The sequence below is a fragment of the Diadema setosum genome, chromosome 19 (genome assembly GCF_964275005.1).
Source record: "Diadema setosum chromosome 19, eeDiaSeto1, whole genome shotgun sequence".
In the NCBI taxonomy this organism is placed as follows: Eukaryota; Metazoa; Echinodermata; class Echinoidea; order Diadematoida; family Diadematidae; genus Diadema; species Diadema setosum.
In genome coordinates this window covers 8,751,628-8,768,029 of record NC_092703.1, presented here as the reverse complement: position 1 = coordinate 8,768,029, position 16,402 = coordinate 8,751,628, and the positions used below count along the sequence as shown (strand labels likewise).

Here is a 16,402-nt window from a genome sequence, read left to right as displayed (position 1 = left end):
TTTTATGAAAAAAAAAAACACACTTAGGAAAACATCTTTGTTCTTAGAATAATTCAACCCTAATCAAATCATAATAGTGGGCAGAAATGTTTGCTAAAGGGCGAACAATCACATACTGAGGCAAGGAGTCAAAACATGTTGCATAAACATTGGCATTCAAAATACAGGAAGCAATCTGTATTACAAAGACATTTTATCATGCACAACTTTGGTAAGATGTCAATTCTTGAACATTAATCACATTGACCAAAGCATTTGTGCATATACAGTACATTCTGTTGTTTCTGAACTTTGCACTGAAGTTCTTTGTGTATGTGTGTGAATGTTTCAGTGGTGGATATATATTGCTCCATTTTATCAAGGACAACTTATAGTAACATGACAATGTGTTCATTCTTCAATATCAATCATATTGACCTATTTCCCTTGGCAAGTAATGAGCAGGTTGACTCTGTTGCAAATGATGCATTTTACAGGCAACACAGCTGAACCTGAAGAGCTTCCAGAAGAAAATCTTGATCTTGATGTGAGCGTCTTAGGGGAGGAAACAGATGCTCCTGCTGACGGACCAGGCTCCTCCTTCAGCTTTCGTTTCCTAGCGAGATTCAGGCGTTTGCTATCTATAAACCTCTTGTAGCATGTTTCATGGAATCCTATTTAATACAATGGAGAAATGAACAGCAATGATTAGGCATTGGATTTTGTTAGGGGGAAAAAAAGGCTAAACGCTAGGGGGAGGGGTTGAACGTTACACTCAATATATCATTAAATGTACGGTAGACTATTGACTGCCAATATTGAATCTTGTACTTACCAATAGGCCCTAGTACTATGCCAGGTAATCATTAACACTTCATAATCATTGTCATCAACTACTTCAACTTGTACTTGCAGTGCAATTACTGATTTTAAATTACTATACAGCTTTCAGCACCTGATCACATGCAATATCAATTATCATAATTATGAATACAACTGCCTTATCATCATTAATACTAGTAATCTTTGGCCTTTCACCACCACCACCCACTGCTTTATAATTTGGCTCAACATAATGGTAATCATATGTTTTAGGGAGTTTAATTGTTGAAATTATGTTATTGTCATTGTTGGTTTTTTAGACCTATTTATATCAAATATTGATAAGTTAATTTAATGAGATGCTAAATGTGTGTTTTGAGGGGGGATTCACCAATTTCGGGGTGAGAGAGACAGGATGGATTTTTAATATTAATACTCCATGGCCATGATATGAAAATATAAATTTACATGCACTTTAGAACTTTTTCAATCCAGTCCTGTGTGTCAAGATTTTTACAAAACAATATCACCGATCAGCTACATATCAACCTAACCTGGGCTGTACATAGAACAACATGTATCAGTTCATGCATCTAGGCTACATTATAACGGCGCTATGCCATGCCAAGGTGAAATTCAAGATAATTTATCTAAAATGTAACAGACACGCTATCAAACGGCTAAGCTACTGCATTGGCGTCCATTATAACATATATAAGCAACGTTCATAACATAGCTAACGTTGTACTTGTACTACCGTAGTCATCATGCATGGTCATTAACATTACGCATATAAAGACTGCACTGCAGTGTCGACTGCTACGACTGTATGCACGTAAACTAACCTGTAAATTATCCTATGTAGGTTGCAGTCAGTCCCCCTGAGCAGCTGAGTCACTTCGTTCTGGTCTGCGATTCCACGGTCTCCCCCACTCAATTTGATCCACTCTTTGGCACACAAAATAGGTTTCGTCTATCTTAGGTTTGTCATAGCCGTGAAATTTCCAAACTTCATCGCTGTTACATGCATAATAACGTATCTTAAAAGTTTCGGCAGAGCAGACGACGTAGACGCGTTGACAGGCTCACAGGGGGCGGCCATTTTGACTCGTAAACAAAAATTCTCGATTCGGATTGGATAACATACATCACATGATCGTTCGCGAATGAATATCGTACACGGCAAAGTGTTCATATTCAGCTCCTCAGTGACAAAAAAGTTCACTGTTTCCCCGTAAATTACCAAAATACTGCAGGAGGGTTTGTGTCGAACTTTTTCCTGTAGCCTTTTTGGTTATTTGTTTACACGTAGCTGTGGAGACATTTTAGTGCCGCAGTTGTCGGAACGAAACAAGCGAAAAAACCAGCTCACCCCATGGCCTAAACCCAGAACAAAGTACCATCACAATAGTTTCAAATATGATATTGTTTTGAGAGTGACATGCTTACAATCTGCAACGTTTAGTGTTTCACAGGCAAGGTTAAACACCAAGTTTTGTTTTTGAGTTTTTTTTTTTTAGATGTATTTTGCTCCAAATCACTAAAATGTATAAATGGAATACATTTTGTCTGAGAAAATGCATCAATGACAATTCACCCGTTGTACAGGTTAGTTTTATGATGGCATCATTACACTGCACATGGTGTGCTGTGTTGAAAGAAATTTCGATTGTAATGATTTGGTATTGAAGGAAATAAATATGGCTTTAAATTTATACATTGCATTGAATGGAATTGTTATTGTTTTCTTGAAGCATGTTATCATAGCACTTTGAATTGACTGTGTTAAAACACAATGTATCCCAATCCCCAAAATGTCTGACTAGATCCCGACTTCACAGCCCCCCCCCCCCCCACTCTTCTTTTTTTCTCGTAAAGTAAAAATTCAGGCCACAACTGTGCCACTTCAGTGCGTGGCCAATTGCAGGATTTTGTAATCACAGTGGAACAAATCACATAGAGTGCACTCACACTGTAACAAACATGGTTATAATGAAATTACCACCACAAAGGAGTAAGTTGTCTGGTCCCCAATAAATATCTATCTCCACAAGTGAACCCCCATTATAACGATTAAAGATTAAAACGAAATTCTTGTTACAACAAAGTAACAATTCAGGCCACAACATTATCCACTCTATGTTTTTCATTGTTTATGTGTTTAATTACGATGAAATTTCGATATAACGAAAGAAAATTGCCGGTCCCGAGGAATTTGTTATAATGGGAGTCCACTGTTGTGAGAAATCGCACAACAAGGTAATTGCCACAGTTTTTAAGTTCTCATTATGGAGTTTATCGGTTTGCAAGCAAGGGGCACAGGAACTGTTGGCGCCATCTCTTGCCGAAGGTGAGGCCCAAAAGCTTGATAAATCAGAGAATAGCAGTTACAGCTGAGGCTGTCAAATAGGCACAGTGATTAAGTAATATACAGACTGTAGTTGAAACAGTAACTTGAAGATTTTAGTCTTCAAAAATACATGTATTTTCAACTCTGACAGAAAAGAACAAAGCTGAGAAATGGTCATTCCACAAATTGTAGAAATGATCATAATCATATTGTATTGTCCTATTGAAAAGACTTTGTAAAATCTTTCCTCTTTTCCTTTTTTTTTTTAACCAAAGCAAATATATTTTAGGACAGCTGAAAAAAATTATGATACTTATGTCTTTCTTTGAGTGTGGTCAATGTTTTGGCATTACAGGTGTTATTATTCCCAGATGGGAGGTAATAATCTTCAAGCTTGAAGGACCTAGGACTGCCAGAAAAAAGCAGAAGAAGAAAAATGTCACAATAGCAAAAATGACCTTGTTTGACCTTTCATACATAAGCTAATCATGAAATCATGTTTTCAAACTGCCCGAATTGGGATAAAAAAAAAAAAATTGCACAATTTTTAACAATCACTTGCAATGGCTTGCAAACTTGGACTACAGCACACACAACAGATGCAATATCATGGATTTCCTTCTTTTTTTGCTCTCTCTCTCTCTCTCTCTCTCTCTCTCTCTCTCTCCTTTGCTGAAATATGTGATGGTGGTGCTAAATTGTTGCCTCCTGGACCCGGTACACTGATCCACCGTCGAAGGACAGCGGGACGAAGCCATCTTTGTCCTGAGTGAGGACAATCCAGTGATCACCTGGAGACAAAAGGACAGACAAACTGGCTGATGAAAACTTCTGACCAGCGGAAATATACTTTGTATTTGTAAATTTTGTGCAACATGAAACTAGTGTGAAAACAAAAATGGGGAAATTGTTTGTTTGCTATTTGTAATATCACTAATTCATATCTTTAATTTCAAAGTATGCATGTAAGGGTATTAGGCTGCTGTTATGTTATTTGTAATTTCTTTCATGTCCACTAGTCCTGTAGCGTGAATAAATTTGCTGTTACAATGCAAATCAGTTACCTTTTACCATAGGATGAGCTGCCATAGATCATTCCTAAAAAAAAAAAAAGAAGAAAGATTTGAAACTTATACCATTCCATTTGGTTTCTCAAATGAAGAGTTTGTTTGCAAAAACCGATAAGTCCATATTTGTCAAATGGAGATATTTGCGATTAAAGATCAAGAAAAATAAAGAGAATAAAACGAACATTTTTGATTCTTTTGACCATAACTTCAAAAATATACCTTTATATGTAGTGACCAATATATCATTTAAAAGGTATTATTTTGTACTTTATGACAGAGACCGTACTTCAAAATCTTCAAAAATGGACTTATCGGTTATTGCAAACAAACTCTTCAAACGCTTGTCATCGCACTCGATAAAAAAATGAGGACCGGGCTACAGAGCATTGACTTTGTCAATCCCATCCCTGCAAAACTCACTGCAGGCGACCAAGACCCCACTCACCAATTTGGATCTCGGCATGGTAGAGGCGGAAGACATCTTTGACCGTCTGCAGTCGCAGGAGGCCATCTTGCAAGAGAAACGACCTCTCTACGACATCTCCCATGCGCATACACTGAAGCCGTACCACACCTGTGGCAAGAGTGAAGACACGCAACAGCATTAGTAACAGCACTTAACTCTCCAATACTGAAATGATATTGACAGCTACAAATCTTTTGTATACCAGGTGGTTAAAAAGTTGAAAGTGGTGAGGAAATCAAAGCACAGAGATTTTTCTGGCACTAGGCAAGAACCTTATGTCAACTTGGCTGCCATGAGTTCAATTCCTAGGTGTCATAGTTTTGGATGTAAGGCTTACAGAATTGGCCAGTCAGAGTATCTATAACTTTGCTGTGAGAAAAATTGACACAAATTTGCAGATCATGCTTTTTAGCATCTTGACTGAGAGGGAGAATCGCAAAAATAGGACCGATTACAACCCCTTTGCAACAATAGGGCTATAGAAACAGAAGAACTTTGTATCCTACATGATGGAGTAGTAAAAGAATTGCTGCTAAACTTGCTTGAAAACAAAAAATGCACATTATAAAATGTCTAATCATATTCACAAGATAGTAGCGGTATATGCAGGCCAGTAAAACTACATTACAGCTGCCTTCTCCCTAAAAGTCTTTTTTTTTTGTGCCAAATTAGATACTTCTGCATTCGCTCAGTTCACATTCAGGGATTGTATAGTTTTGGTTGAGACCTAATTTCAGGTTTCTAACATTTTTTTGGTGAGATAATGAGAAACCTCTTGTGAAATATGAAAGAGCATGTAGTTCTATGAGGAATTCAACGTTTATTTGATGAAAATTGGTTTTGAAATGGCTGAGATATCCGAAAAAGAGCGATTTTAATAAAGTGTGGGACCCACACTTTATTACGATCGCTTTGTTTTACTTTGTTTTTGGATGGTTCAGTCATTCCAAACCCGATTTTCATCAAATAAACTTTGAATTCCTCTTAAAATGGTAAGTTCTGTACTATATCGTAAGTGTTTTCTTGGTATCTCGCAAAAAAGTTAAAAGCCCAATTCTCATCTCCACCAATACTGTACCATCCCTTTAATGTTATGGGTTCTTTCCCTTTTAAAGTTTTCAAGGCATGGTACTACAGCAATCAAAAAGGTAAACCTTGAACAACTGTCAGCCACACACACAAGGCAAGAGTCACTCCTACCTGCTGTTTGTGGTGATGGATACTGCGATTGGCTGGATGTCACCATCGCCACGGCGCTGTGGGCCCCACCTCCTGGCCTTGCCCCCTTGGGAGCGTGGGTCCAGGGCTTCTCATCTCCTATCACTTCGATGCCTGCCTTCTTTCCTTCAGATGTTGGCTTGGCATCTATGGCTCTGCCATCAGGGAGAAGTAGTGTCTGCAGGCTGCTACTTCCATCATTTCCTGGGGGCGAGGTTGTCGGCTGAGGGTCAAGTGGCTGAATCCTGTTTCTCTCTGAGAAGGAAAGTGTGTACACAACTGCTGGCCTTTAAGTACTCAATGGTCACAACAAAAGTGGCACCAGGCTGTAAATAAAACATCTTTATTACCGCCTTTACTATTTACTGCAATAATATTTACCATAACAAGACATTTCTATAACTGGTCTCTCATTCTCTGTACACTATCAAACAAAAAATTGTCTCCTGGCTAAATCTTTAGATTTCATGTCTGACAAGAAATAAGAGATCAGTGAAAAATTGTAAGCAAAGAAAATGGGATCTGTGTTTAAGAAATGATAGAATTACAATATAACAGGCTAGGTGTGCTATCATAAAACAGACGGTATCAAAATAGTGATGCCCAGCATAGAACTCGAGAAGAAGAAAAAAAAAAGACAGAAAGCAGTACTCTTACCCTTCACCTGTTCCAGAGCAGTTGCCATGGAAACACATTTCAGCATCAATCTCCTGCTGCTCTGACCCGAGGGTGGTAGGACAGCCCCAAGCCCCGCACCAGGAGACGAGGGCTTGGTGACGGCTACGAGGACCCGGTCGTCGGGCAGGCTGAGGAGTCCAGCTGGCCGCTCCATCTCCTCCAACTCCTGATGGATGGCAGAGCAAGTCTTACATAAAAGTGAACATTGATACCAGTCTAGCAATACTAAGCAAGATTCATCCCACAGGGTTGAAAGCAGTGAAGTCCTGTTAAGCACCTCTGAAGTTCTACTGTAAACACCATATATTCAGGGATTCTGATTTCTTACGAATCAGAATTTTGCAACAATATCGCGAGTGGGTAAATTCATAATTGTGGAGTACAGTACTGAACAGTAAAATGTATGCTTGCACATGATATTCATGTGCGGATCAAATTTAATAGTTCATGTGTTTTTGAATTCGTGAATAGCACTTGACTCGCAAAATTCGTGAAAATAAAAACCTCACAAAATATTCAGCTTATACAGTATTTCAATTTCACAGGTATATTTGACAATTGTTTTAACCTGTTGAGGACGAGTCCCAAGTATACTCGGGCTGGTGTCTATGGGAAATGCTTCTTGTAGCAAAAATCAGTCCGTCTTCAATGGGTTAAAAGCAGTGAGTTGGGTTGTTTGTTTGTTTGTTTGTTTGTTTGTTTGTTTGTTTGTTTGTTTGTTTGTCTGTTTTTATAAAGGAAAGTGGCATGGTCATGTAAACTAGCAAAATGTGTACTTGCATTCGACATAGTTATAATTAATAAGCAATATGCAAGTTTGTAAATTTTGTGCACTCATATTCAACAGCGCACATTATGCAAACACTTACCATGGAAAATGGCTGGAGCAAAGCATCACGCTCTGAACAAGGAAAGACAGACAGCGCCCTCGTACTGCCGCTGCCAACAACAATGCATTTTGGCCGCTCCTTGGAAAAGGGTCCAAAATGAGAGGGGGACATGAATGTAAACATTGTGAATCTCACACATGACACCTCGCATGGAAAATAGAAAGGATGGCCTTTTATATAGACAGATGACACAGACAGGTTGAGGCCACACTTGATCATACAAAGTATTTTGACAATATTTTTCCCTCTGCCCTGTTTGTAAATAGGAAAATATAATTTTTGAAAAAAAAAAAAATATAACTCCCATGGAGATGTTGGTTGTTATACTACTCCTCTGAAAAGGCAATATCTGTCTAAAATTACACCTCTGACAAGGCAATATTTGTCTAAACCTACACCTCTAAAAAGGCATATCTGTATAAATCTACACCTCTGAAAAGGCATATCTGTATAAAACTACATTTCTGAAAAGGCCTATCTGTACAAATCTACACCTCTGAAGTGGCGTATCTGTATAAAACTATGAGCCTGTGGGAGAGAAATCATATTGTTGCTGGATGTCTTAACCCATTGCCCAGGAACCTATTGGGTTTTGTGCAAAATTTCTGACGATTTTAAAACCTCAGTGGGAATGGTTTAACAAATATACACTTTTACATGGCACAGTGACCTCTGACCCCACTTTGACCTTTTTACCATTATAACTTGACATATACTATGTTCTTCATTCAGACAGGATTGCTAACATTCAAATATCAGAATGTGGAAGGTCTTATAGAGTGAATTAGAAAGAAAATTGAATGGCTAAATGCATCTATGTGGGGCAAGAATTATTCAAAAATATGGAAATACTCTCGTTATTCTTTTGTCATGGCATAAAGAAATGTCAAACTTTTTATAGAGCCTCCTGTAGAATCAGGGAGAGATGGTAGTTCTATTTGTGACCCTGCATCACAAAACAAACAGAAAGTCGCCAGACATGAATCAAACCAAATGGACTCTCCTAACCTATCTAAATATTGGAAAGAAGGCACACACTCAGGAAAAGTGTGAACTGAGAAAAGAGGCTCTGAAGTACAGTGTCTATTCAAGCGTTCAATCTTTACCGAGCCGTGCTGGCTATGTGATGAATGGGACAAAAAAAAACCAGGATGTTAACCACTGTAGTAAAAACAATGAAGGGATTATAAGATTAAACTGAAATTGAGCATGCCTTTTTAACACATTCTGTCCTTAATTAATGCCAACTTTCAAAGCAGTAACATCATCCTTTCAAAAGTTATAGGAGTTGAAAGTGAAGAGCGTGTACAAAGTTTTTTAAGAAATAAAAAGGGGACTCTATTAAGACACACTTAATCACACTATTCTGCCAAAAAATGTTTGAGATAAACTGCTAAAAAACACACTTTCCTGCCCGTTTTATGATCCCAAATTTAAGCATAGTGTACAAGAAGATTTGCTCTTTCAGAAAATATGAAAAAGTCAAGATGGGCTCGATTGACCCATTTCACCTATTTTCAGTCCTCACACAAAATCAGTGTGTGCGACTTTTTGTTCGTTTTGTGATGCACGGTCACATTTATACTCTTCCTAGCAACTACTATTAGAAATTCCCAGATGAACATACTGCTGAAACTAGTGAAAATACCATTTTGTAGTCAAAGTCCCATGACCTTTGAACTCTCTCAAGGAATTTTGTCCAAATTCTAATTAGCACATCTATACGTCATGTTGCATACCTGAGCACAGTAGGCCTACTAAAAAAAAGAATAAAAGGGCCACTTTTTTTTTTCATAAATGACAATAAAACCTTGGTGAGGGGGAAAGACAGACAGACAGACAGAAAAACCCAAACTAATTGTGCCTCCAACACCCTTTCGGTGGGGGCAAAAAAAAAAAATAAACAAAGCAAAAGCAAAGAATGAAGAATACAGGAGTTTTGGCAAACCTTATAAATCAGCAGTGAGGGTGAGATGATGCCTTCCACTGAATGACGGCTCACTATTTCAGCCAATGCTGTATCAAAGAGAAACAGCTCGGCAGTGCTACCAGCTCCTGGCTTGAAAAAACATGGGAAGAAAAATCAAACAAACACACTGAGCAGCCACATTACTTCAAAGGACAACTAGACAAGGAAACAGAATAGGCAAAATCTGTCACCCTACTACAATTGATATAAGAGGCAGCAACCATCAAAGGGAACACATTTTCAGAGTGTGGCATGTGGGAATGATGGATATCAAATCTCAGCATGGATGCTACTTACAAACTTTAATTATTTTGTTCTCATTTTTCCCATTTATTGCAGTTGATATCATAATTCATGCTGTTTATGCCATACTTACTGAAATGACAAAATGTCTACAATCTATCTAGAGCAATATACTCTGATAGCTGCACATTCAACACATTCTAAGTCCACATCCTCATAGAAGTCACCAATTCAAAGAGATTGCCCCACACCTCAACGCTAGCTGGGCAAATTGAGAATAGTGAACTGAGCCTGTGCCACAGCCATTATCATCTGTCATATTACTATTAAATATTCACACCTCTGGATTTCACTACGTATCTTTTATTGGAGAAAGGTTATAACTGGAGCTGGTTAGTTCATTACATCTGCACCCAGTCAGAATGTTTTTGTTGTTCTTGATGATGTTGCAAATTTGAGTCTGTTATAGATTTAGTACCAAGGTTTTAAATCAACACACTTTTGAAAATTCTGCCATTGAAACAATCATATTTGAACAACAAAGGATTCAAGCGAAATATTCATTTTTAGTCTACTTCATGAGACACTAACCATGAAGAGTAAAACTTATAATAAAAAGATAAGGCTAAATAACCACAGAAATAGTAGTGTCAAACACCACTTACCATGGTTGCGTGCTTGAAGTGGGGAACAGTTGTTGTTTCCACAGATTTTAGTGAAGTTAGATCGACTGGATTATCAGTGTGGAGAAAATCCTCTTTACCACAGACAGGACTCTCTGCCTCATCGAGATGAAGCAATAGCTGTGCATCTCCTGGTTGGCTCATTTGAACATGCCGCAGTTCATCGATGTACGAATCGGCATCCTCCCCTCTCACGAACATTCCGCCATCTCCAGAGCCCAAAGTGTTTCCTGGAGATGTCGTCCCATCCTTCTCCGGGTTCAGATTGGCTTCCACTCCATCCGCACACTTTCTCTCGCTCCCAAAGTCGCTGGGAAGCAAAGTACTGCCACTTTGGGGGCTCTTTAGCTGGGATAACAGCTGTGTCAGGTCTACGGGTCCCTTCGTGTCTTTCAAGGCAGCCTCCAACACTTGTTTGGATGGGCGATCGGAGATGTCGCGGCACTTGGTGTCAATTATATTTTCCTGTGCAGTGACACAAGTGTCTGCCACGAGTGATGTAGTTCTACTTGTGTCACCTTCATAAACCTCAGGGGTGTCTTCGAAGTCGGAATTTCCAGCTTGCGGTGCTACGCGATGCATTGGTAAGACGTCTGCACCAGCTGCAGCTGGCATGGTGGCTCCGTCATCACACTCTGCCTGTGTTTCATCGAGAATCGATTGTTCGATGTCGTGGTCCAGTTTGGCAGAAGCCGATCCAAGCATGCAATCGACACCTTTGCCCTCAGACGTACTGGACAGAAGGATGCCCTCTTGAGTTCCTGTCCTATGAATACAGCTCTCATCACCACCATGAGATTGAACAGGAATTTGTTCATTGGACTGAGTCCCCATTTCGCAGTTTGTTCTCCGCACCTCAGTGCTGCTCCCTGCAAAGTCTACGTGCTCTGCTGTAAAGAGGTCAGCTGATATCTCAGTGATGATCTTCTGTAGGGGGAGCTCAGTTGTCACGGCAACCAACCTCTCGGTTATCCGTGTCATTGAGCAAATGGAACCTGGGATCCTATTAAATCAAAGACGAGAAACACCTTTCAGAACACACAGACACTTTGAAGGAAAAACAAATAACTACAATTCAAATCTTAAAAAAATATATACATGAATGTAACTCTGTCCATTCAAAATCACTCTTTAACCCATTGAGGATGAACTACAACACACAATTTCCCTTTAGATACCTGCAAGAGTATACTTGAGACTAGTTCAGTCTTCAACGAGTTAAAGGACAAGTTCACCTTCATAAACATAAGGATTGAAAGAATGCAGCAATATTGGTAGAGCACATCAGTGAAAGTTTGAGGAAAATTAGACAATCGATGTAATAATTTTTAAAATTTTTGTGTTGGAACTGCTGGATGAGGAGACTACTACAGCTTGTGATGTCATATGCGTACAACAGTATAAAGAAAATGTAAAGAAAATTCAACATATTTTCACTTTTTTTGCATAATAAAAGAGCACTTGACTTGTCTCTTTCTAAAGGCAGGGGGAATAATATTACCCATAACATATGTCAGTAACGAGTCAAGGGAATGTGTACTTTTTTCAAAAGATGAAATTTTGTGAAATTCTCTTTATTTTTTCCTTATATTGTTGTACTCATGTGTCATCATACGCTGCAGTAGTCTTCTCATCCAGCGGTTACTGCACAAAAACTTCAAAAATTCATAATTTTTGAACGCATTGTCTGATTTTCCTCAAACTTTCAATGATGTGTTCTACTAATATTGCTACATTCTCTCAATCCTTATGTTTATGAAGGTGAAGTTGTCCTTTAAAGCCAACATTCATTTGCACAACATCTTTGCAAACTTCTGTTTTAGGCATATTTCCTCTCTCTCACTGGTTGTTGCTTGATCATTCATTAACTCCCGCTATGTTTGAATAAAACATTTTATTCAGTAGTCTGTTTGCATCTTGTATTCTTATATGTGAAAAAAATAGTATTTCAACAAGCGCCACATATATTCCATCATCCTCTAAAAAACAAATGAAGAACATACAGAGTCATGAGAGCAGCTTTGACACTCACCCTTGTTTTGTCATGTCAGTTTCCGATATCTTCACTGGAATATTATCATCCACATCATAGATCTACAAGTGGGAACAAAGAGAAAGATAGAAGAACAGAAGAAATAAGAACTAAAAACACATCATTTCAACCAATCTGCACATAGAGTAGAAATGCTCTTTGCATATTAACAGAAGTACAGCAGTCTCAAGTGTCACAAAGTTTGAACAAATCCACCTCATAGTGCTGAAAGTTGGGTATGAAACAGGAGACAAAAAAGAAAAAAAAAAAACCTACCCAGGGTTCTCCTGACAACCAGAAATGAATGATCAAGGGGTCACCCTTTGTAGCCTACAGCCATGCTACAAGCCTACCTTCTGAGCGAATGGGTGTGATGTACAACCTACATCAGGCATAATAATTAGTATGCTCCATTCAAAAGACACATGTATTGTCATGCTCCCTAAGGCCACAGAAGCTTTATGACCACTATGAAGAATCTAGTACATGATTCTTCATGAAGGGAAATAGTATAAATCATACCAAGAGCTGATTCTACAGTGGAGGATATGGGGGGGGGGGGGTGGGGGGCAAAGGACATTGAAGATGGCAAATCTTATTCAGAGATGAAAAAGTCGAACTTGTGTTCATATACATTCAGTTCAATCATGTAAACATGCTGCCCACAGTTACCACTAACTGCTGTCCATCTGCCACCATGAGCCTCTGTCCATCAAATGTCCAGCAAGCTGCAGTGATGTCCACGCCGCGGTGGACGATGCTGACCATCCCGCTGTTGGCATCGCATAGTGCCACCTCTGACCCAGAAAGGGTGAGCAGAGTCGGCCTGCTGGGATGCCATGCACAGCCTTAGGGAACATAAAGAGGAGGGAAGGAGAAACATAAATTGGTCAGGTATGCGATTGTTTGGACCAAATGTTGGTGACAACAATTTTTTAGTCTTTGAAAAAACTTTACATCTATGTATGAAGTTGAAGCCCAACAGCCCTCATATATCACATTACGCTAAATGTTGACTTTGATTCGATTATAATATATTCCTATCATCTTTCAAAATCGACAACACAGAACAATCTGGACAATGCATCTAGAGAAAATATAAATACACATTTTTGATAACTGATGGATTAAAGACGTGCCAAAGTAACTCGTGTTTGCCCCGACACCTTACAAAGTAGTAAAAAGATACTTGGACATGTCATGTGACCCATTTCTCCTTCTTATTTCATACTGATGCAGAAAGACATTGCTTGCTTACCTCTGAAAGTATTTGTGAAAACACACTCTTCGGAAGGAATCACCTATTAAAGTTGCAAAAACTTTGGGGTCATTTGTCATACATGGCTGAGTCTGACCATGTCATTGGAAGTGATGACTGAATGATAACTCTGTTTTACCTGGTTTTCTATTTAAATCTCACCATTTTGAAATCTATTTATACTGCGATAGATAAAAAGAAAGACTGCCTGGGGACACACCTTTCCTTGGAGATGAAAACTGGAATGTGTGAGCCTTCTGACAATCCAGACCAAGGGCATTTTCTCTGTTGAAAATGAGGAAATTTTAAACATATTTTGAAACAAGTGCAAGCCCCATTTAAGTAAAATACAAATCCATCCACATTGGAGGATATAGCCTACAAGTTGATTTTGTGCAATATGATTTTTAACACAATTTGAAGAGACAACCCACCCATGTTCAAATAGAGTAGGTTAAATCAAATTAAACAATAATGTAGATATTTCAATCAAAGTGTCATATAGAATAAGAAAAATATAGCTATTCAACTTGAACTTTACAAACATTTTCACAAAACAATGATATATCGACCACCTCAACAATAATGCAAATTACATGAGGTGATGAAGTTATTGTCAAGCAACTCAAATACAGTTGTATGTATGGGGGTATAAAGCATTATATGAAAATCGTGTAGCTTACTTGGGGACCTTTCAATAAATTGACATGGAGGATAAAATGAGTTCTTCTGATGTGATCATGTTCAAAATAAGTATTCAGCGACAATTTGTGGACAAATGCATTAGTTGACCTATACACAGCTGTAACATGATATCTATATTGTTTCATAAAAGTATTTCTATTGCTTGTCCCGATATTTTTTTTTTTTTTTCAGACAGTGATAATGACTGAGAGATGGGTAGGAGCTAAATACCATATATGGCCCATGCAGTCACACCTTCAAAAAGAGTGTCATGGACAGGAAAGGGCAAATATACAGTATTATGTGCATGGAGAATGTCCTCACCTCTGTGGTTGCACTTCCCAAATGACTGCACAAAACTTCTGCTGTACAGCTAGAAAATTCTCCACAGCACAATGCAGTTTGGGGCCCCAAACACAGCTCAAGACATCACTGTGTGATCAAAATACAAAACAAAATCAAGAAATAAAAACCTAGGCATACATGTACTTTCCACTCATAAGGATATAATGACCAGAATAAGAGTTAGGTAATGAACATGATAATTATGACGACAACAATATAAAATGATCAATGATAATGTAATCACTATCGATCATCATCACGATAATGACAATGATAATAATAACAACAATAAAAATCATGATGAGTAATCTCTACAGAGTCAACACAGTTCTCCATGAGGACTGGCCCTATCCCACCATTGCAAATTTGTAATGATACCCATTTAAACCTTGTTTAAGAGAGATGGTACATTTACAGGATTAAAATGTATTCTTTTCCAAAGACGTACATGACATGCAGCAATCAAGATTTGAAGGCAGGACCTTCTAGTTCAGTGTCTGCAGCCTCATCAAACACATAATGCACAACTCACTGTCCACTATCATATTGAATTTATGATATTACAGCTGTAAGTGTATTATTCAAGTTTGTCTGAGGGACAGCTACGACATCTACTATACTCTGGTCTGAGGTACTGGCCTGCTTCTCACCTGAATTCTCCGAGCACTTTTGTTGCCTCAAGGGCTGGTATTCCTGGGGCTACGTCACCGTCACCACCATCAGGAATAGGACTGAGGAAGACCGCTCTGCCGTCTGTCCATACGAATCCAAATTCTGCATGTACAGCTGTCAGTTGAATGAGACCAAGAAGGAGATGGAGATCCAAGGAGGGGGAGGAGGAGGAGGAGGAGGAGGAGGAGAGGGAGAAGAAGATGAGAAGAAGAAACAGAAGAAGAAGAAGACATATAAAATGAAAAAGAAAAGAAAAGAAAAAGGGAACTTAAAATACAACCTGTTATGTTGCGTTGCTGTAGCCTAGGTCAAACTCTAGTGGTACTCTAGGAATAGGATCATCCTAGAGCAGTAAGTTGTTGGTTACCTAGAATCTAGTTCTGTGAATTTAATTATCTGATCTACGTTATGTCGTATAGATCTAGACCACGGTGGCACGACACCTTTTTTGAACAACAGGCCTAAATAAATTTAGCAATGTTTAGCGCATTGTGATTGTCTAAATCAAAATGTTAATCCTGAAATGGTGTCTATTGAAAGACAAAGTAAACAATAAAAAAGGGACAATGCTGACAGGTTCAAAACAGGTAATTCAACATATTGACAATAAAAAAAAGTTGTGCCCAATTCCATAGATGATAGAGTCCATGTCAATAAAGCCACAATTACCGTTAAAAAAAGAAAGAAAAAGAAAAAAAAATCAGTTAAACCAAGAACAAGAGTCACACTCATTCGCAATATGTGGGACTACTGTCGACTCACCTCCGTCCAAAATATTTTGTTTCGAGTTGAACGTTGAAATGATGGGTTCCCTTTCCATCTTGTATTTCACAGTTTTTTCTCGTTGGAAAACGTCTAACTCGGTGTTGGGTAAATGACACAATAAAGACATGCAAAATCCATGCATCTATCAACGCCGACAGTGCTGTAATCGTATCAGGCGACACAGACAGGATTTCAAGTTTGCCGCGGCGCCACGTAATCTCTTCAAGTCGGAGGAGCGGAGCTCGCTACCTCCGCCCCGACAGCACAGGCAGGGACCT

The 16,402-nt window shown here is 38.7% G+C and overlaps 1 protein-coding gene and 1 long non-coding RNA gene across 2 annotated transcripts; both read right to left on the bottom strand.

The window, feature by feature from the left end:
* LOC140243054 (uncharacterized) lies at positions 1 to 1,877 on the bottom strand. The gene is made up of 2 exons (XR_011902164.1): positions 1,647 to 1,877; positions 1 to 653 (listed from the first exon to the last, which is right to left on the bottom strand). It is a non-coding gene; the product is annotated as an uncharacterized lncRNA (long non-coding RNA).
* Positions 1,878 to 3,798: 1,921 nt separating this feature from the next.
* Positions 3,799 to 16,179, bottom strand: LOC140242980 (uncharacterized). Its single transcript, XM_072322722.1, has 13 exons — positions 16,122 to 16,179; positions 15,338 to 15,473; positions 14,667 to 14,774; positions 13,879 to 13,943; positions 13,073 to 13,248; positions 12,401 to 12,462; positions 10,351 to 11,371; positions 9,422 to 9,532; positions 7,453 to 7,551; positions 6,563 to 6,749; positions 5,888 to 6,160; positions 4,667 to 4,795; positions 3,799 to 3,942 (listed from the first exon to the last, which is right to left on the bottom strand). The coding sequence occupies exons 1-13, from the start codon at positions 16,177 to 16,179 to the stop codon at positions 3,845 to 3,847; spliced, it is 2,523 nt and encodes an 840-aa protein (XP_072178823.1). The 3' UTR covers positions 3,799 to 3,844.
* Positions 16,180 to 16,402: the final 223 nt, after the last annotated feature.

Coding starts and splice junctions, on each gene's coding strand:
- LOC140242980 (XM_072322722.1), bottom strand. CDS start 16,179: ATGGAAAGGGAACCCATCATTTCAACGTTCAACTCGAAACAAAATATT. Junction 15,474..16,121: donor ACAAAATATTTTGGACGGAG/GTGAGTCGACAG, acceptor TTCAACTGACAG/CTGTACATGCAGAATTTGGA. Junction 13,944..14,666: donor TGGGAAGTGCAACCACAGAG/GTGAGGACATTC, acceptor CATTTTCAACAG/AGAAAATGCCCTTGGTCTGG.